The sequence below is a fragment of the Bufo gargarizans genome, chromosome 3, assembly GCF_014858855.1.
Source record: "Bufo gargarizans isolate SCDJY-AF-19 chromosome 3, ASM1485885v1, whole genome shotgun sequence".
NCBI lineage: Eukaryota > Metazoa > Chordata > Amphibia > Anura > Bufonidae > Bufo > Bufo gargarizans.
This window is the reverse complement of record NC_058082.1, coordinates 493,957,873-493,980,803: the sequence shown is the minus strand read 5'-3', so window position 1 is coordinate 493,980,803 and position 22,931 is coordinate 493,957,873. Positions and strand designations below refer to the sequence as shown.

At 44.9% G+C, this 22,931-nt stretch overlaps 1 protein-coding gene across 3 annotated transcripts in view; it reads right to left on the bottom strand.

Moving 5' to 3' along the window:
• The window catches only part of METTL16 (methyltransferase 16, N6-methyladenosine), a 154,873-nt gene that overhangs the window by 72,939 nt on the left and 59,003 nt on the right, over positions 1 to 22,931 (bottom strand). The window contains exons 1-3 of one of the 3 annotated variants that reach the window (XM_044286948.1): positions 11,354 to 11,472; positions 8,493 to 8,627; positions 7,131 to 7,330 (exon numbers count right to left, since the gene is read on the bottom strand). In XM_044286948.1, the coding sequence (XP_044142883.1) occupies positions 7,131 to 7,330; positions 8,493 to 8,620 (328 nt within the window). In that variant the 5' untranslated portion in view covers positions 8,621 to 8,627; positions 11,354 to 11,472. The other 2 variants (XM_044286947.1, XM_044286949.1) reach the window with 2 other exon arrangements.

Below are 22,931 nucleotides of genomic sequence, written 5' to 3'. Positions count from 1 at the left end.
TGGAGGAGGCTGTTCTGGGGGAATCTGTGGAGGAGGCTGTTCTGGGGGAATCTGTGGAGGAGGCTGTTCTGGGGGAATCTGTGGAGGAGGCTGTTCTGGGGGAATCTGTGGAGGAGGCTGTTCTGGGGGAATCTGTGGAGGAGGCTGTTCTGGGGGAATCTGTGGAGGAGGCTGTTCTGGGGGAATCTGTGGAGGAGGCTGTTCTGGGGGAATCTGTGGAGGAGGCTGTTCTGGGGGAATCTGTGGAGGAGGCTGTTCTGGGGGAATCTGTGGAGGAGGCTGTTCTGGGGGAATCTGTGGAGGAGGCTGTTCTGGGGGAATCTGTGGAGGAGGCTGTTCTGGGGGAATCTGTGGAGGAGGCTGTTCTGGGGGAATCTGTGGAGGAGGCTGTTCTGGGGGAATCTGTGGAGGACGCTGTTATGGGGGACTTGTGGGTGGCACTGTTATGGGGGACTTGTGGGTGGCACTGTTATGGGGGATGTGGGCTATGACACATAGGGCCATGAGGGGGGCCAGCATAAGACACACATATAGCATCTTATGCTGGTCCCCCTCATTGCCCTATGTGTCCTAAACTGCAATAAACATAACTGGCTTTGTGTGTGAAGTATTTTACTACTGTGTGAAACAAGCTCTCTCCTATTGATAAAATGGCCAGCCTCTGTAGTCTGTATCTGTACTCACTGTCACAGTACTTTGAATGCACTGCAGCGAGCTGGCCGACGCGTGACTGACGTCACTTAGTAACGCTCCTCCCACTTCAGGAAGCAGGAGCGTTACTAAGCGACGTCAGTCACGCGCCGGCCGGCCTGCTCACTGCCGTTCGCTGCAGTGCATTCATCGTAATAGTGAGTACAGAGGCCGGCTATTTTATCAATAGGAGTCAGAGAGAGCTTGTTTCACACAGTAGTAAAATACTTTACACAAAAAGCCAGTTATGTGCGCGGGGCCCCTTCATATATAATCGCTGCATTTTCGGGTCGGCCAAATCGACATATCGCATTTGGCGATTATCGCGATTCGATTATTTTTTCGATATATCGTGCAGCCCTAGTTTAGACCTAACAAGGACAATTCTCTGAATTATCATGGTAATGCAAAAGGATCCGTTCTGAACGGATACAAGCGTTTGCATTATAGGTGCGGATCAGTCTGTACAGATACCAGACAGATCCGCACCTAACGCAGGTGTGAAAGTAGCCTAACTGAGGTTTCAGTGGTACATGGGCAAAGCATAGAGCTATAAAATATACTACAGACCATTGAGATACAGACTATAATAATAATAATAATAATAATAATAATAATAAAAAAAACATAGTAGAGTTAACCCTTAGGGCACATGCGCACGAACGTAGTTTGTTTCTGTGTCCGTTTTGTTTTATTTGCTAATAGGATGTGGACCCGTTCATTTCAATGCAAGAAATGCGGACAGCACACCGTGTGCTGTCCACATCCGTATGTTCCGTGGCCCCGCAAAAAAGATAGAACATGTCCTATTCTTGTCCGTCTTGCGGATAAGGATACGCATTGTTACAACGGATCCGCAAAAATAACAGATTCAACACGGATGTCACATGGAAGTCTCCCGTATATAAAAATAAACTGTATTTACCAAAAAGCAAAAAAAATATTGCTTAAAAAAATAAAATAAAAAATATCTGAGATTTCTTTTTATTCTGCTAGACATGAGCTGGTTGCCATCCCTGCAATGATGTTTTGTAACACAAAGCAGTCAATGGAACAGTTCTGGTCTGAAAGAACAGATCAATGATATCAGAATTGTTAATTGTGCAATCAGTTATTTTTTGTAGACAGGGACGCATTAATGTATTCACAGACGCAGTCGATGTGGTGACACAACAAATGGGATGAGACATAGGAGTCACATACACCAGGCGCCCACCACAGATGCACAACCTGGATGATTTTCACACATGGCTGCTTGTGCTATAGGGGACTGCTGCCCTGTAGCTGATCTCATTGCTTCGGCACAGAACTGGGAGGTTTGGAAGCCAAATGCTGCATCTAACACTCTGTACAGCAGGAAAGACGGCAAGGCTCTGCAAATTAACACACAGCTCTACGTGCTCCTCACATAGCGTACGCTGTAAAATAGTGCTGGGATCACCAGAAGACGAGACCTCACACACCGTGAAAGAACCTGCACATTACTAGATGTATTCTCAGCAGCAACACTGCCTGTCAATCTGCTCCACATAGGCTAACTTCCAGGGATCTTTATATGTGCAGAAAATCACTGTAATTTTTTAAGAATAAGAAAAAAAAAATAATATATATATTTTAAAACAAACAAAATAAAGTTAGAATATGGTGTAAAAGTAATAAAACATAATACATTCAGTAGCAGAACATATAGAATAATTTTATCAAGTAGAAGAATAAAGTGATCATGTTATTTACCCAACATGGTTAACCAGATAAAAAATAAAAAAAAGGACAGAATAAGGCTGAGTTCACATCAGCGTTCAGCCTTTCCGTTCTCCTGCTCCGTTATAGGAGCAGGAGAACTTAAAGGACGGATTCGGCACATAGCTGAGCCGAACTGAGCCTACGGACCCCAAAGACTATAATAGGGTCCGTTAGGTTTCCGCTCAGAAGACGATTTTGGAGTGGAGACAAAAGTTGTGCGCGCAGGACTTTTGTCTCCGCGCCAAAATCATCTTCTGAGCGTAAACCTAACGCCCTTCCCCCCCATTATAGTCAATAGGGACGGAGCGGCAGTCCGGCGAAATAGCAGCAGGATGGATCCGACAGGGTGAACAGCCTGTCTGATCCGTCCTGCCGCTAGTGTGAAAGTAGCCGACTTAGTCCTATGAAAACCTGAAATGGTGCCTAGAAAGTATCCTAAAAATGGAGGCCCCCAAATCCACAAGGTGCAGCTCCATATATAGGGCTGGAATTTGAGTCACACTAAAAACTACTGAAACAGGGTAATAAATGTTGAACCGGTTAAAGAGGTTTTCTGAGAGTAGAACATTGATCACCCACCCTCCGGATAGGCCATCAATATCTGAATATCTGGTGGGGGTGCGAACCCCAGTACCCCTGCTGATCAGCTGTTTAAAGAGGCAGTGGTGCTCCAGCAGAGCTTACCAAGTACAGCGCAGTACATTGTACAGTGACCTTGGTATTGCAACCCAGGGCCATTCCCTTGAAGGGGACTGAGCTGCATATCAGCCACCTAGGAAGAGGCCACAGCACTGAATTGGTCCCTAAAGAAATGTGTCTTTCAATAGTTAGAAAAATGACACTAACAAAGTGGACATTTGTTAAATGTCAATTTTTACCTATTTTGTGAGGTATCACATCTGTCTTAAAGTGAAAGTGTCACCGAAAAAAAAATCTGCTAGTTAAAACCAGATAGCGATACATATCCTTTTTCTAATTTATTTTTGTTTCCCGATTGTAGATTTTTAAATTCTATTGCCTGCACACGATTATGAGGCGGCCATCTTGCCTAAAAGATATGCTTTACAGCAGCCACAGTGGGCTATAGTCACAATGGTATGGAGGGGATCTCAATGACTTCTATCAGAGAGATTTCTAGGTCTGCTCTGTGATCTGTGCAGAGGTCAGGAATGAGCTGACAAGCTGCGATATCATCTATTGTGAATGGTGGATCTGGTGTCTCCTTCCCAGAAGCGACAGAGATGCCCGTGAGGGTATGGGTATTAGGTGTAATGAAGGCAGGGTCCCTAATGTTCCTGACATCAGCACCAGGGTGGATAAAAATCAATGATTAAAAAAAAAAAAACTGTTTTTTTTTTTTATTTAAATCGGATTTTTTTTTATATAAAATGCTTTTTGAGGAAAATATATTACCATCCAAAGGTTATTTCATTATGAAATAAAGATTACTTTTTTTTAATTATGTAGAATAAGGCTACTTTCACACTAGCGTTTGGGTGTCCGCTTGTGAGCTCCGTTTGAAGGGGGCTCACAAGCGGCCCCGAACGCTTCCGTCCAGCACTAATGCATTCTGAGTGGACGCGGATCCGCTCAGAATGCATCAGTCTGGCAGCGTTCAGCCTCCGCTCCGCTCAGCAGGCGGACACTTGAACGCTGCTTGCAGCGTTCGGGTGTCCGCCTGGCCGAGCGGAGGCATGCGGATCCGACAAGACTTACAATGTAAGTCAATGGGGACGGATCCGTTTGAAGATGACACACTATGGCTCAATCTTCAAACGGATCCGTCCCCCATTGACTTTACATTGAAAGTCTGGACGGATCCGTCTGAGGCTATTTTCACACTTAGAAATATTTTAACAATATAATGCAGACGGATCCGTACTGAACGGAGCCACCGTCTGCATTATATGAGCGGATCCGTCTGAGACGGATCCGCTCTGAACGCTAGTGTGAAAGTAGCCTTAGGCTGTATATGTTTGATTTTTTGGTTAAATTCCATTAATCCATTCACAATGTCATGCTCTTCCAGAGGTTTTTGTAAGATTACTGGGCAGTTTCTCTGCCTACAAGATATTATCACAGATGCTTGGTTTAATTTTGGAGTTCTCAAAACTGAATTTATAACATGAAAAGAGTTGAGAAAAGGATCTTAATCCTAACTTCTACAAACCTATAAATACAGAATCAACCCCTTCAGTGCCAAGTTTAAAGTTCAGTGAATAGAATATAAACAATATTTTTCTGATTGTTTGGAGTGGAATAGATCTGCACAAGAAGAAAGTGAAACTAAGTGTAAGGAGGAAAAGGCAAGCAGACAAGGAGTACTACAAAATGAAAGTGAAACTTTCTGAGCACAGTACTGCACAGCCACAGACAGACAAGTTTTTGGATCTTTTTGGGTGTATGACCTGAGGTTTATCACATTCTTTCCTTGGAGGAAAAAGGCAGCAGGCCGTAAAAGAGACCCAGTTTGGCAATATTTTAATGAAGTTCCTTTACCTATCGGTAAGGCAGGCATGCGCGCAAAATGCAAACACTGCAACAAACATGGATGTTTAAGCAAATAACATGCTGTAATGTTATTGTTTCAGTTGAATAAATCCTATTTAAATTGTTATTATTAAGGTAATGATTATTTTTCTCCTTCCTAAGTACAACAGAAAAATTGTCCAAATATGAATCTTTATGTAAAAAACTATGATTTAAATCAAGCCTTACTGACTAGTGATTTAAATCAAATCCACCCTGATCAGCACCCTTAGGTGCAAATAGATAGAATAACAGAGAAGAGTTTAGTTGGGACAGCTATAATCCATACAAGGCGAATTCCCACCCAGGATGGTGCTGCCTCCCATTATAACAGGTCTGGGTAGGATCTTTACAAAATTTCAGTTCTCTGGAGTGGTCACATTAATGTTCCTTTGACTTCAGGCGGACCCATACTATCTCCAGGTGTAGAGTATACTATACCCTATAAATCACATAGCCGCTACACATATGTCTTGCGCTTCTCGAATTACATACAATTTCCATTAATATTGTCCACATTGTCCAAGGAGGAATGTGGCTCCAAATATAGTTTTGCGCTAAACTGTAGATTGTGAATAGGCACTGTAGGCTACTCCACTCCCCAAATGATAGTCGATTGCATAGATTGAACTACCACTCATCTCCACTAGCGTCATCTCTGAGGCAGGTGGCAGGCGGCCACGCACGGAGGCCCCATTCCAGCTGCTGACTGTTTCAGATGCACTGAGGCACGATCCTGCTGAACTCCATTAAGGAACAGCGGATCTAAGCACCATCAACCCTTAGCCGTCCCTAGTGAGGCAACCACCAGCTGCATTACCCACTTTATCAGGGTTAGGAGCAAGCCAGGGGAACTCCACATAAGAGGTACTGGCATGGCCACTTACAGGGAAGGAAGGATGAGGATAAACCGAAGCCATCAGAGAACCCACCTATAGGCTCGGACTCTGCCAGGTGGGTTCCGGGCTGCTAAGGGACCTCTACCCTGAGAGGTGTTAGCAAGGCTGTTCGAGGCCTGGAAGGAGAGGCAGGACACCCCTTGATCCTAGTCCCAGCCTTAGGCTTTAAAAGTTCTTGTAAAATCTCTTCAGCCCTAGAGCAGGGAACCTCTCTGCATCTATCCCCTGTAGGGACAGGAAGAACACTGGTGGGTGGAGGTGGGAGGGACCTTTTAACCTCTCTGTTTCCTGTCCCAAGAAGGTCAAAGGGGAACAACCTCCTGTTGTGCGGTCATGAGGGATGAGCTGGAAAATGGGGCTCTGGCATTTGATAATATGGCTTTGGCTGAAAGGAGTTAAGAACAGATTTAACCCATTTGATAAAATATTGTATAGTCTCATTAGTCAGTAAATGTTATATAACTACTGAACTGAAGCAAAGATCATGCTTCCCCAAAGCTCAGATTATCCCAAAACAGCAGGCCTGGTAATATCATGACATGAAAGTCACACAACTACAAAGCTTAATAGCAAAAAAAAAATCAAAATATTCAGATCCAGCAAACATATCGGTGCCGCTAATCATCAATTAGAAGAGTTACAGCAACAACTGTCGACTCAACAAAAGCAACAGCGATCCACAGTTTCCTCTCCTGCAGCAGATGGTGGTAGAAGCATCAGGAACCCAGTGTAGACAGCACAGCAGGACGGCGCATGAATGAAAGTCACTATGGATAGGCCAAATGAGCACAACAAAAAGATCCATTCGCTGGAAAACTGGGAAAAGTGAGCAAAGCCCCAAATGACTGCAAAGCTCAAATTACCCCAGTGGTCATCTATTAGAATGTGAGCTATTGTTAAAGGGGTTATCCAATGTCATGAACAGCCCCCCATCTGTTGGGCCCCTGACATATACTTACCCCATGCCGCTCTAAACATCCAGTGTCGGGGGGGAGCAGCCAATGACAGGCAGGGACGAGCCCCCCTAGCATCGCGGGTGACGGTAGGGAAGGCTCGTCCCCGTCTGCCATTGGCTGCTTCCCCCCCCCCCCCGACATTTTGATCAGAAGCAGCAGCGGCGTTGCGGGGACCAGGGAGCAGAGTAAGTATATTTCGTGTGAGAGGCCCGGCACATGGGGGGGCTGTTCATGACATTGGATAACCCCTTTAATGTGTTCATTTCTAAGACAGCACAAGTTTATTCTCAGTTCTATCTAAGCACCACATTACCTATGTCAATCCCTCGTCGGACTGTTGTTTTGTCAGAATCGTGGAAGTTGATTAGATCTTCCACCCAGTGAATGTAGTTTAGCCTGAGTGGTACTGTGGGAATGAGTCTCTCAAGGGGTATGTCGATAGTCAAACCAAAGTCTTCCTTCAGTAGGGTGCAGGTCAATGCACGGACAGCTCCAGGGTCTTTGAAGTTCAAGCTAAATTTAAAAATGAGAAAAAATAATAATAATTGTAAATTAAAGTATAGTGCTATGATTTTCAATGTATTTTAGTGAATCAGTTTCAAACTGTAAGCAGATAATGTAGACACATACACAGTCAAGTCACATTATTATGACCACCAGCTAATATCCAGAGTAACCGCTGTGTGCAGCACAGACAACAGCTCGACAGGCTGGGAGGTCCTGGTAGGTTGTCACAGGTATTTGCGCCATGCTGACTGCAGTGTATCCTACAGCTGCTGGAGGGGGAATGGTGGCGAACATGATTAAGGTGACCACACAGATGCTGAATTGGGTTCAAGCCCGGGGAATTGGGGGGCCAGAGTAGTACTTGGAAGTCATGGTCATGCTATGACAACTTCTATCAGTTCAATAAAGCAGGATCGTGAATTATAAGGGGAGGCAAACCTTTGCCAATTAGTGAAAGTCCAAATCTGATACCGCTGTGAAAATTGAAGCCTTTTCTGCTGATGCAACCTTGTCAGCCGAGGTGCAGTGACCATCTGTCTGCTTCTTAGGCCTCATGCACACGACCGTTGTTCTGGTACGCATCTGAGGCGCAGTTTTTGCAGCTCGGGTACGACCCATTCACTTTAATAAGGCCGCAAAAGATGCGGACAGCACAAGGGCAGCTTCTGTGTTTTGCGGATCTGCAATTTGCAGACCGCAAAAAAGGGAACGGTCGTGTGCATGAGGCCTTAGCCTCATACACAGTAGGGTGTGAATGGGGCTGAGCGCGATACCAAGCACGGCCGCTATACAATGTATGCGCCCACTGCCTTCTCGAAATAGTTGATCAGCGGGGGTCCCGGGTATCAGACCTCCTCCAATCAGATACTGATGACCTAGGTCAGCAGTTAAAACCCCTTTTAAAACTACATCTTCTCTGCAGTGGCCACGGCAAGGGAAAGGAGCAGCCGACTGCAAATTTCATGTTAAATGAGTCGTCTGTTATGGAAAAACAGACTTGAAAGGGACTGTACAAGAATGGGGAGCTTCTGGGGTGTCCACCGTATGAGCGTTTTCAAATGGAGGAATATGGAGCACTGTGCATTGGAAATATTATTTCTGAGTACAGTCAGTGACAAAAGCAATCTTCTCCCATGTACCAATCTGGAGGGGATGGCTACACACGTACCCAACTCTTCCAGACAGGCCGACATCGACATGCTGCTTAAATTCAGGATACTTGGAAGCCAAAAAGGCAAAGTCAGGAGGTTTATCCTTGTAGCGGTTTCTTGGGTGCATCGATTTGTTAAGGGCCATTCCTTATCTGAAATGACAGAATAGGAAATATGGTTACATAGGTCAGTAAAATGGCTGAATATGAACCGTTGATCAGACCTGCATCTGTCAGCTTTATGGCTATTTACAGCAGCCGCAGTGTCAAAAATTGCTGGTGGACATTTCACACATTTCAAATTAATTCCTTGTAATGTAGTTGGTTAGTGGTACATGGTCACGTTACTGTGGCCTGACGTAACTGTACATGCGTACTGAACACTGGAAACCTTTAGGGGGGGCCAGAAGGCTAGTAAGCTAGTTATGTAACAAAGACCTTAGCTCCACTGAACACATCATCAGGGTAAGATGTGTCCTGTTACTGCTACCTCTCTTATTATCACATGGGCATTGGCCATGTTGGGGAGCTGGCTCATTTGTTAACGTCTTTGGTTACTGTTACTTACTTTGTATGTTATCTTTTGTATATATCTTTTATCATAGTTTAGTAGACTTTTTATTCACCTAAGTCTTGTTAAGCCTATTTATTCCTGGTTCTCAGAATTCACGGTAATACAAAGCGGTTACCTGACTCATTGTAACTGATGACCTACCCTCAATAGGTCATCAGCATCTGATGGGTGGGGTCCGACACACAGGATCCTGCCAATCAACTGTGTGAGCAGGCCCTGTGTGCTGCAGCCTTGTCACTGCTTACGCTAGGCCAGTGTCATCATGACCAACGGTCACGTGGCCTAGGCCCCATGGGGCTGAGCTGATTGACACTCATTGCGTCACTGGCCTAGGGTCAGCAGTAAGAAGGCCATGGAGCTGATAGACGGCGGATCCTGGGTGTCGGACCCCCACCCATGAGATGCTGGTGACCTATGCAGAGGAAAAGTCACTGTTACAAAGAGTCAGATAACCCCTTTATTTGTTCCATCGCTGTCTTCACTGCACTTTTGTCGCTCCCTGCATGTAAACTTCCAGCATGGATGGGGTGTACTGCTGCAGTCAATGAGTGGCCACACCAGTCATGTACCGCTTGTGGACCACGTCACTGCTGCAGGACAGGCAGCAATGGACCCAGGGAGTCAGAACTAGAAAGTATGCTTCCCTTCACAGGACCGGCAGGAAGTGGATTTAAAAAAAGAAGGCAATCCTTGACTTGCATTTTTAAAGGGGTTGTACTAGAATGGGGTTAGGGGGAGTTTTGGCAACCCCCTGCCCCACTTGGCCGGACCTGTAAAGGTGCTGGCTCCCCGTTCCTTCTCCTCCTGGCCTGGGCTCCCTTGTTGCAAACATCTGGTTTGACATTATTGCAGCCAATCACTGGCCGCGGCAGTGACCGGCTCCCCTTATGATAGGACAAATGGTCACATGACGCACGGGGATCCGGTCTCTGCTACAGCCAGTGATTGGCTGCAGTAATGTCAAACGTTTTCGGTGTGGGAGCCCAGGCCGGGAGAAGGAGCGGGAAGACAGCGCCAGGAAGCAGGTAAGGAAGATTCCCTTTACAGGTCTGGCCTAGTGAGTTGCCAAACACCCCCCCCCCCCACCCCTCTTTAAAGAGGACCTGTCACCGCTCCTGACATTCCTGTTTTAAAAGCTTCATGCATTCCCCATGTAATAACAATTCTGGAGCAGCTATTCTTATGGCTCTATGTTGTGCCATTCCTATATTACTTCAACTAGAAGTAATGAATGAATTGCTAGTAGTCTGCAGTAAGGGTACAGAAGAGAGGCAATAACTTGAGAGGGGGGGGGGTGTATCTGCATAGTCTGAAAATGGCATTGCTGATTGGATAGAGCGAGTCTGTGCAGATCCCCCCCCCCCCCCAATTGGTTTCCACCCCTCTGTACCCTTACTGCAGACTGCTAGCAATCATAACTTCTAGCAGGAATTATAAAGGAATGGCACCTCATAGAACCATAAGAATAGATGCTCCAGAATTGTTATTACTTGGGGAATGCATGACGCTATTGAAACAGGAATGTCAGGACCGGTGACAGGTCCTCTTTAAGGGCTTGTCCTGTGGCAGAAAAATGTGTGTACCATTTATGAACTATGTGCTTTATCACACAGACTATGCTGTAGATATGACTCTTTCAGCGGACGCTGGGACAGACGGGGGCTTAGCGACAGAACCGAGACAGCGAGACCCTCCATCACGTCATCGACAAACCCTGTGTCAGAATGAACGGAGATGTGGAGGCTCCAGCACCTGAAGACGGCGTCTGAAATGGGACGATCCAAGCACACTTAATACATAAAAGGTCATTAGTACATTCATTTATGTTTTAGATTTCATAAACAACAGTTGGATTTTCCTGCCGCTGGACAACCCCTTTAAGTATACCCCAATGTTCACCACTCTTCGGGGGGGAAGTGGCAGCTGCTGACATAATGGCAGACACAATTAAGACATGGATTTGTTTTGCCCCCAATGAACACATTCGCCCCATTATTATTTTTTAAACCCAGCTTGGAGCAGCCGGAGACACCTCTATGCACCACCCGCCCCTTCGGCTTGTTGCATTATAAGCACAACTAACCCTAAGTATAAAAACAATTCTGCAAGAGCAGTTGCCCATATCAACCAATCACCTCGCTGCTGTCATGGTGTAACCTGCACTGAAATGATAAAAGGCCTCTGATTGGTTACTTTACGTGCAACTGGTTCACTTCCGGACGGCTTTAGTGCTGCACATGATGGCCACTCTGCGTGCATGACACCGGAGAGCATGACGCAGCCGGCGGTTACGGTACACACTCACATGACTTGTACAACTCTCTCCCGTCTCCGCGCTGTGCTGTGCTGTGCTCTGCCAGCTCCACGTGCGGCGCTAAACTACTCGCAGCAGGCTCGGTCCGATCACATGACCAGGAGGGTACTGTACGGCGCGAGATTTGGGACAGACGTCCTCATACCGCGTTCTTTACTTCTTTCAGGCGTTGCATCAGCCTATGAGTATCTACAGCAGTAATTTTCCATCCTGAAGCAATGCATTAGCAGACTTTTAGCTTCTAGCAGTTTGGTCAGAAATGAAATGCAAGGATATCTGCAAACTAATCATCAGTATCTCAAGTCTTCAACGTTTTCCTGTGTGACAGAAACATATTTTTTTCCTAATGCACAATAAAAAAAATTATCCGCCATCCCTCCCAACCTTTAAATAACATAAAGAGGGACAATATGTGCAGAGCGCCGCAGCAATATTTTTCATACTAGGCCATGCTTCTACCTCCGCCCACAGCATACCTATACGCACCCAGTCCCTTATAGTGCTCCCACATAGTACAGTGGTCCCTCAAGTTACAATATTAATTGGTTCCAGGACGACCATTGTAAGTTGAAACCATTGTAAGTTGAGTAATTGGTTCTATAGCCCCCAAAAATTGTGCCATATTCGGATGCCCTATTAAATGGGTTGTTCTGTTTTTCTGATATTGATAGGCTATCAATATCAGATTGGCCGGGGTCCAATTTCCAGCACGCCTGCCCATCAGCTGTTTGAAGGGTTATGATGCTCATGCGCGCGCCATGTTCTCTACCTGTAGTCAATATTTTAGTGGGGGTGCAGTGTGATTACAACCACTCCTCCCATTCACTTGAATGTCAGCAGTGTGACACATTCATCCTGATAGGATGTTCTCCTGATAGCAGTAGTGAATCCAATCTAAAAGTAGTTCTGCGTCGTAAATATGAAAACGCGTGCAGTATAGAGTCATAGTGCTGCGCATGGATTTTCTGATGTATACGGTAAAGGGTTATCTGAGATTGCAGCGTGGGTCTGATTTTCTCTCCATAATTGGAGGTACAGTTATCTGACCGACGAGTGCAATAAGCCTAATACTTTTTTCTTCTCCTGGATATGAACAACATTGTATGGAATAATAAGTGATGTGAACACTTTCTTTGATTATTAAAAATAATTGCATATACCTTAAAGGGAACCTGTCACCGGGATTTTGTGTATAGAGCTGAGGACATGGGTTGCTAGATGGCCGCTAGCACATCCGCAATATCCAGTCCCCATAGCTCTGTGTGCTTTTATTGACTCATCTCACATACAGGACTCATCTCAGGTTAATTTGCAAATGTATCAAATCGTTTTTTTTACACAATAAAAGCACACAGAGCTATGGGGACTGGGTATTGCAGATGTGCTAGCGGCCATCTAGCAACCCATGTCCTCAGCTCTATACACAAAATCCCGGTGACAGGTTCCCTTTAAATTGTGGGGTACAGAGGCCCCTGTTCTGTTGATTGCTGGGGGTACAAGGACCAACCCAGTTTGCAGTGGAGAAATGCTAACTGGGTTGGACATTTTCCTCATTTGTCAGAAATCCTACTTGCCATCCATGACAAAACAGGCAGAATTCCTAATGTGGTCAAGAAGATGAAGATGCAGATTAGGCTATTGCATATAGATGATTTCATGGGAATGGTGGTGCCTATGATACGGAGCTTTGGAGGCAGTCTCGGTTTACTGTCTGGTTATATAGCACAAGCAAACATTCATTTAGAAAATTCATTCATTTAGAAAAAATATATGATTATCTTTATGGGAATATGGACATTATGGGACATATTTATTAAGAAAGGAGTTTTAGACGGCGGTCTTAATAAAGCCCTGTAGCTGGCAGGGGATATGCCGAAGTTATGAAGAGACACAGGCTTTTACATAACTTTGGCGCATCCAGCCCACATCTAAATGTAAGCCAGCTTCCGAGCTGTCATACAGTTAGACCATTTTCTATGCCTAAAACAGGTGTAGAAAATGATAAATGAGATGGGCCTCGTACCCTTCCCCGCCCGCAATTTTAGACTAACAGTTGTGCCGCCATCTGCGCCTAAAATATGCCTAATTTAGGCATATTTCAGATTAGTAAATGACCCCCTAACCTCCAATAGATCACTGAATAGGCATTATTTGGCATCCTTACAGTTACATACATATATTCAGTCTATTTCCATGCAAGCAAAACCAGTTCTTCATAAATGGAAATCACACACAGTCCAACAATTTATTTTTGGACAAACTAAATTGGATTTTCCAAATGAATTAGCTTTTTTGCCAAACTAAATAAAACCACAGACAAAATGCAAGTTTCTACTTAAAGGGACTCTGTCACCACTTTCTAACCCCCACTTTTAAAACTATTGTTCTGTCCATGGAGCCCTTGTGATTACTAAGGTGTTGTTATAAGCGAAATCTGCAGGCTCGTTTTGATAAAAAAAACTTTTATCTAACCTGTCAGTCATGTAGATAAGGTGCCCAGGGCGTTTCTCCTGGTCTGAACATGCCGCCCGCCGCCAATGGTGCCCAGCTCCTCCTCTGCTCTGAATTTGTGCCGCCTGAATATCAAGAAATACGCCTCCGGCTCTCCCTCAGTCCCCCCTCCTTCTTTTCTAAGATCCCGCGCGTGCGGCAGTGTTCACGTTATCGGGAGGTTGAGCGAAGTGCGCATGCGCACTTCGCTCAATGAGGCTGAATCTAAAAGTCCGCACGGGCGCATCAGGCACAGGCCTGTGCGCACGTGCGGGATCTTAGAAAAGAAGGAGGGGGGACTGAGGGAGAGCCGGAGGCGTATTTCTTGATATTCAGGCGGCACAAATTCAGAGCAGAGGAGGAGCTGGGCACCATTGGCGGCGGGCGGCATGTTCAGACCAGGAGAAACGCCCTGGGCACCTTATCTACATGACTGACAGGTTAGATAAAAGTTTTTTTTATCAAAACGAGCCTGCGGATTTCGCTTATAACAACACCTTAGTAATCACAAGGGCTCCATGGACAGAACAATAGTTTTAAAAGTGGGGGTTAGAAAGTGGTGACAGAGTCCCTTTAAGGAATAAGAATAACTCCTTTAAAACATAGTGGCGTAATGCCCTGCAAAAGCAATCGGGCACACAGGGGAAGTAGGACTGCCGATGTCCAGTGCCATTTTCAGTTGATTCTGTGTCATCAGGAGTCGGATCCAGTTGAATGGTATGACAGTGCAGAGAGCCATTGGCTCACCGAGACGTCATTTAGGGTCCATTCACACGTCCGTTTTTTCTTTCCTGATCTGTTCCGTTTTTTGCGGAACAGATCAGGACCAGATCTGGACCCATTCATTTTCAATGGGTCCTGGAAAAAATCGGACAGCACAATGTGTGCTGTCCGTTTCCGTTGTTCCGTTCCGCATGTCCGTTTAAATATAAAACATGTCCTATTCTTGTCCGCAAAATTTGGATCCTGGTACAATACAAAGTCAATGGATCCGCAAAAAACGGAAGACATTCGGATGTCATTCCGTATGTCATCCGTTTTATGCGGAATCCGTTCCTGGAAACACATAACAATTTTTTTTTTTTTTAATTTTTTTTCAAAGAAATCCAAACAACTTTATTTGATTATTGAACTTTATACATGTTTCCGTTTTTTGCGGATCCGCAAAAAACGGATGACATACGGAAACATTTTCAGGAACAACGGATCCGCAAAAAACGGACCGAAAATCGGGATATAGGAAAATACTGACGTGTGAATGTAGCCTTACTCTAGTAAGTCATAGACTGGTTCAGGCCTGTAGCTACTAGAGACCGGGAGTTCACTGGTGATGTCAGTGTCCCAGCGCAGGAAGCAGTCATCGTGTCACCTGAGCAAAGATCTTGATGGATAGCAGGCAGCAATGATATAAAAAGGGTTTCCGATCTCCAGGAATATAGAAAAAAATGGAAGCATCTGTTTTAATTTTCTCATTTTTTCCTAGCAGGATGACATGGCAGCAAAAAGGCAAATGAGCCATTTAAAGAGGACCTTTCACTAGAATAAAACATCTAAACTAACTATACAGACATGGAGAGCGGCGCCCAGGGATCCCCCTGCACTTACTGTTATACCTGGGCGGCGCAACGTTCTCCCGTTATAGCCTCCGGTATCTTCATAGTTAGGCTCCACCCAGTTGAACCGGCCGGCGTCTCATTCTCCCATGCTGTAGCGTTGGCCAATCGCAGCGCTCATCTCATAGCCTGAGAGAAAAAAAAGCCTCTCGGGCTATGAGCTGAGCGCTGTGATTGGCCAGCACTACAGCATGGGAGAATGAGACGCCGGACGGTTCAACTGGGTGGAGCCTAACATATGAAAATACCGTAGGCATTACCGGAAGAACGGAGCGGCGCCCAGGTATAACAGTAAGTGCAGGGAGATCCCTGGGCGCCGCTCTCCATGTCTGTATAGTTAGTTTAGATGTTTTATTCTAGTGAAAGGTCCTCTGGTTCTGCAAGCGTTATGGGGGTGACATGGTGGGAAAGAGCAAAGGACCCATGACGTACATGTATGTCATCTCTGGCCGTGACTTAAGGACCAGAGAAGTACATGTCATGGTGATCGGGCAGGTGTAGGAGCTGCGCCCGCCCGATCAGTGGCAGGGGTTCGGCAGTCACCGATAGCCAGACCCCTGCTGCATGCGCCTGCATCTGTGAAATCACAGATGCCAGCACATAAACCGCTGCAGAGCCGCGGTCAGCGCTGACTGCGGCACGTGTGATGCCCGTGCAGGGTGAAAGCAGCCACCTTCCTTAGGCATTGAGGCTGCCTTCTGGGAGAGCCTGTGAGATCCAGCCCTCTGGATCTCACAGGCAGGAAGGCTGTAAGTGTATTACAGTGAGTAATGCACTTACAGCAAATGCATGACAATGCAGAAGTAAAGTGAAAAAAAATAAAGTTTTCCCCCAAAAAATTGAAAGTTTCAAGTAAAAAATAAAATATCCTTTTGCCAAAATAAAGGGAATAAAAAAATAAAAAAAAATAGGGAAAAAAATAAAAGTAGACATATTCGGTATTGCCACGTCCGTATCGACCGGCTCTATAAAACTATCACATGACCTAACCCCTCAGGTGAACACCGTAAAAAAAAAAAAAACAGTGCTAAATAAACCATTTTTTTGTCACCTTACATCACTAAAAGTGCAACACCAAGCGATCAAAAAGGCATATATCCCCCAAAATAGTACCAATCTAACCGTCATCTCATCCCGCAAAAAATGAGCTCCTACCTAAGACAATCGCCCAAAAAATAAAAAATAAACTATGGCTCAGAATATGGAGACACTAAAATATAGTTTTTTTGGTTTAAAAAATGCTGTTATTGTGTAAGCTTAAGTAAATAAAAAAAGTATACGTATTAGGTATCGCTGCGTCCATAATAACCTGCTCTACAAAAATATCACATGACCTAACCCCAAAATAGAGCCAATCAAACCATCATCTCATCCCACAAAAATGATACCCTACCTAAGACAATCACCAAAAAACTTAAAAAACTATGGCTCTCAGAATATGGAGACACTAAAACATGATTTTTTTTTGTTTCCAAAATGATATTATTGTGTAAAACTTACCTAATATGTCTACTTATTTTTATTTATGTAAGTTTTACATGTTTTAGTGTCTCCATATTCTGAGAGCCATAGTTTTTTCAGTTTTTGGGTGATTGTCTTAGGTAGGGTATCATTTTTGTGGGATGAGATGACGGTTTGATTGGCACTATTTTGGCGTGCGTATAACTTTTTGATCGCTTGCTATTACACTTTTTGTGATGTAAGGTGGCAAAAAATAGCTGTTTTGGCACCATTTTAAATTTTTGCTGTTTACAACTTTCATCTGACAGGTTAGGTCACGTGATATTTTTATAGAGCAGGTTCTTACGGACGTGGAGATACCTAATATGTCTACTTATTTTTATTTATGTATCTCCACGTCCGTAAGAACCTGCTCTATAAAAATATCACGTGACCTAACCTGTCAGATGAAAGTTGTAAACAACAAAAATTTTAAATGGTGCCAAAACAGCTATTTTCTGCCACCTTACATCACAAAAAGTGTAATAGCAAGCGATCAAAAAGTTATACGCACGCCAAAATAGTGCCAATCAAACCGTCATCTCATCCTGCAAAAATCATACCCTACCTAAGACAATAGCCCAAAAACTGAAAAAACTATGGCTCTCAGACTAAGGAGACACTAAAACATGATTTTTTTTTTTTGTTTAAAAAATGATATCATTGTGTAAAACTTACATAAATAAAAAAAGTAGACATATTAGGTATCGCCGCATCCGTAATAACCTGCTCTATAAAAAATACCACATGATCTAACCTGTCAGATGAAAGTTGTAAACAACAAAAATTTTAAATGGTGCCAAAACAGCTATTTTTTGTTGCCTTGCCTCACAAAAAGAGTGAATAAAGAGCAACCAAAAATCATATGTACCCTAAAATAGTACCATGAATATTGAGTTTTGTTTGGCTGTTAACCCTTACTTTGTAACTGGAAAAAATTGATTAAAATGGAAAATCTACCAAAAAAGAGAAATTCTGAAATTGTATCTCTATTTTCCATTAATTCTTGTGAAACACCTAAAGGGTTAACAAAGTTTGTAAAATCAGTTTTGTATACCTTGAGGGGTGTAGTTTCTAATCTAGGGGTGCATCAGGGGGTCTTCAAATGTGACATGGCAGCTTAAAATTATCCCAGTGAAATCTGCTTTACAAAAACCATATGGCGTTCCTTTCCTTCTATTCAATGCTGTGTGCCCGTACAGCAGTTTGCGACCACATATGTTTTTTTTTTTTTGTAAACTACAGAATCAGGGCAATAAATATTGAGTTTTTTTGGCTGTTAACCCTTGCTTTGTTACTGAATTTTTTTTATTAAAATGGAAAATCTGCCAAGAATTGAAAATTCTGAAATTTCATCTCCAAAATGGTTAACAAAGTTTGTAAAATCAGTTTTGAATACCTTGAGAGGTGTAGTTTCTAAAATGGGGCAATTTTTGGGTGGTTTCTATTATGTAAGCCTCACAAAGTGACTTCAGACCTGAACTGGTCCTTTAAAAAGTGGGTTTTGGAAATTTTTGTAAAAATTTCAAGATTTGCTTATAAACGTCTAAACCCCCCCCCCCCCCCCGAATAAAAATGCCGTTCACAAAAAGAAACATGTAGTAGAAATATAGGAAATGTAAAGTAATAACTATTTTTGGAGGCATTACTATCTATAATAAAAGTAGAGAAAAAAAAATTTGCAAAACAAAAAAATTAATTTTTCTCAGAATGACCCGGATAAGTAAAAGCATTTTAAAGTTGTCACCACATAAAGTGACACATGTCAGATTTGCACAAAATGGCCTGGTCCTTAAGGTGAAATATGGCAGGGTCCTTAACCACCTCCGGACCGCCTAACGCACATGTGCGTTCCGGAGGTGGCAGCGCTGCGCACAGTCACGCATATACGCGTCATCTCGCGAGCCGCGAGATGACGCGACTATGCGCGCGCGCATGCGCAGTTCGCGCCGGCATTTCGCACAGAAGTATTTCGTCAGCAACCTGCCAGCCAATGATCGTGGCTGGCAGGTTGCTGATTTTTAAAAAATCCAATCAAAGTGCCAGATAGCAGATCATATTTGTAAATATGATCTGTTATATGGCTGCCTGCTCCTCTGCTGGTTCTTTTCGTCGGTTGGATCCAGCAGAGGAGCAGGCTACACAGTGAGTACACCAAACATCACACTTAGCCCCAGATCACCCCCCTGAACCCCAATTAACCCTTTGATCACCCCTTTGATCACCCCTGTCAATCACAAGTGAAAAGAAAAAAGTGATCAGTGCAAACTGTCACTTTTTTTTTTCACTGTTATTGACCGTTAGGTTTTAGGTATAGTTTAGGTCCCTTGGTTAGGTAGTTAGCGATCAGTTAGCGCCCAGCCCACCGCACCGCAGTCCGTTATTCGCTGATTAGCGTATCGCTAATCAGCATTTGTACTTTTATAGTATCTGGAAGTGATCAAAACTGATCACGGTCAGATCTATAATTGTATTAGTGTCACTTTAGTTCGCCCTCCACCCAAAACGCAGTGTTTGCCCGATCAGGCCTGATCGGTCGCCCACACGTGCGTTCGCCCACACCCGCCCCACCGCAGTGACAAAAAAAAAATTTTTTTTTGATCACTGCACATTCACTTTACACGCACTGCGGCGATAAAAAAATCAGTTTTGATATTTTTTATCAACCGCAGCGGCCTCCGGTACTTCGCTAGCCTCCCCTTTGTAAGACAGGCTTGCTTTTTTTTTCTTGGGTAGTCTCAGGGAATACCCCTAAATTTAGTTGCCCACATGTCTAACAGGGGGTATTCCTCTGAAGAGGCCTACAGGCTTCTGACCCAGTCGGATGAGGAGTGGGAACCCTCATCTGATGAATCCAGCGGGTCAGAATACGAACCTGTAGAAAGCAGTGGCTCTCTGACCCAAAGTTCGGACGAGGAGGCTGAGGTCCCTGATACCACCAGGCGTACCCGGCCCCGTGTCGCTAGACCGCAGGTTGCGCAGGATCCGCTTCAAGAGCAGCAGAGTGGGGCTGGTGCTGTCGGATTACGTGGTGAGGCATACACCAGCAGCCCAGCCCTCCCTGGACCTAGTACCAGCACTGCCGTACAACCTGGTGAAGTAGCGAGCACCAGAAGGGCAGTTGAAGCTGGTACGGTGGCACGTGCAGTAGTGACCCCGTCGCAGCCACCGCAAAGACGTGCCCGTAGAGCCCCTAGAATCCCAGAGGTGCTGGCAAACCCTGATTGGCAGTCCCCAACTTCAGCCGCACCTGTAGTTTTCCCTTTCACCGCCCAGTCTGGAGTTCGGGTTGAGACGGCTCAGATCGGTTCGGCCCTGGGATTTTTTGAGCTGTTCTTGACTGCGGAGCTTTTAGACATAGTTGTGGCCGAAACAAACAGGTATGCCACACAATTTATCACCGCTAACCCGGGAAGCTTTTATGCCCAGCCTTTCCGGTGGAAACCAGTCCAAGTTTCCGAACTTAAAACCTTTCTGGGCCTCCTCCTCAACATGGGCCTGACAAAAAAGCATGAATTGCGGTCATATTGGTCCACGAACCCGATTCATCACATGCCCATGTTCTCTGCTGCCATGTCCAGGGCACGTTTTGAGGCCATCCTGCGGTTCCTGCACTTTAGTGACAACACCGCCTCCCGTCCCAGGGGCCACCCTGCTTTTGACCGGCTCCACAAAATTCGGCCCCTCATAGACCATTTCAACCAGAAATTTGCAGATATTTATACCCCAGAGCAAAACATCTGCATAGACGAGTCCCTGATACATTTTACCGGGCGCCTTGGCTTCAAACAATACATCCCAAGCAAGCGCGCCCGGTATGGGGTCAAATTGTATAAGCTCTGTGAAAGGGCCACAGGCTATACCCACAAATTTCGGGTCTATGAGGGAAAAGATCAGACCCTGGAGCCGGTCGGTTGCCCTGACTACCTGGGGAGCAGTGGGAAGACAGTTTGGGACTTGGTGTCACCCTTATTCGGCAAGGGGTACCATCTTTATGTGGACAATTTTTACACAAGTGTGGCCCTCTTTAGGCATTTGTTTCTAGAACGGATTGGCGCCTGTGGTACCGCGCGAACTAGTCGCGCGGGCTTCCCCCAACGGCTCGTTACCACCCGTCTTGCAAGGGGGCAGAGGGCCGCACTGTGTAACGAAGAACTGCTCGCGGTGAAATGGAGAGACAAGCGTGACGTTTACATGCTCTCCTCCATTCACGCAGACACGACAATACAAATTGAGCGAGCAACCCGTGTCATTGAAAAGCCCCTCTCAGTCCACGACTATAACCTCCACATGGGAGGGGTCGACTTCAATGACCAGATGTTGTCTCCGTATTTAGTTTCCCGACGCACCAGACGCTGGTATAAGAAGGTGTCTGTATATTTAATTCAATTGGCTCTGTACAATAGTTTTGTTCTCTACAGTAAGGCTGGGAGAACTGGATCCTTCCTCAAATTTCAGGAAGAGATCATCGAGAACCTCCTGTATCCAGGAGGTTCTGTGGCCCCAACCACCAGTGTAGTTAGCCGTCTACACGAGCGACATTTCCCCAATGTCGTTCCTGGTACCTCAACCCAACAGTCACCCCGAAAAAGATGTCGTGTCTGTAGCAGGAGTGGAATAAGGCGTGACACCCGCTATTTCTGTCCTGACTGTCCGGACCACCCTGCCCTATGCTTTGGAGAGTGTTTCCGGAAGTACCACTCACAGGTACACTATTAGCATAGGGATCATCTCACCAGGACAGGCACACAGGGCTATTAGGGCCCATTCACTCACTGCTGCTGCAAACGTCTCCTTTCACATGGGACAAAGTGCATAACGCACTTCGCCACATCTTTGGGCGATTTGCGCTTTGCACATTGACCCATGGGGAAGGAGAGGTTTGTTCTATAAAGGTAAAAAAAAAAAAAAAAAAAAAAAAAAACACACCAGTAAGCAAACACGTTAATGTTCAGTTAAAAAAAGTTAAAGTTTATATGTTCTGTTGCAAAATTAATAAAATTATTGCGTTGCGGCCTGGTTTTTTCTTTTTTTTTCTTTTTTTACCTTCCAGGTGGACCAACCGATTGACCAGCTGCAGCACCGATGTGCATTCTGACAGAAGCATTGCGCTGCTGTCAGATTACACGCAAGTCGGTGTATGCGGCGCTGCAAGACGGGATTTTCTCCTCTGCAGTGACAGATACGTTTGCCGAGGCATACGAGCTGAGGAGGAGGCGGCGTTCCTATGCTTTGGCAAGCACTTTGTATATATATATATAAAAAATAAAAAATAAATCCCGGCAATGATTTATTCATCCACATCGATTGATGTGAATGGAGAAATCTGGTTTGCCAGGGCATACGAGCTAAGTGGGTATGGATGTAGGGCGGAGCTCCTATGTCCTGGCAGACGCCTTTCCCCTCCATTTTTTTTTTTTTGGCAGAGATTTTTTCATCCACATTGATCGATGCGAATGAAGAAATCTGTGCCGTTCATTTTTTTCTTTCAGCCCAGAGGCTGAACGGAAAAAAAAATCTCATTACCTGTATGCTCAATATAAGGAGAATAGCAGAAACTCCTAATGCTGGCCATACATGTAATGATTGCGGAGACCCTCAAATGCCAGGGCAGTACAAACACCCCACAACTGACCCCATTTTGGAAAGAAGACACCCCAAGGTATTTGCTGAGGGGCATATTGAGTCCATGAAAGATTGAAATTTTTGTCCTAAGTTAGCGGAAAGTGAGACTTTGTGAGAAAAAAAAAAATAATCAATTTCTGCTAACTTATGCAAAAAAAAAAAAAATTCTATGAACTTGCCAGGCCCCTCATTGGATACCTTGGGGTGTCTTCTTTCCAAAGTGGGGTCACATGTGGGGTATTTATACTGCCCTGGCTTTTTAGGGGCCCTAAAGCGTGAGAAGAAGTCTGGGATCCAAATGTCTAAAAATGCCCTCCTAAAAGGAATTTGGGCCCCTTTGC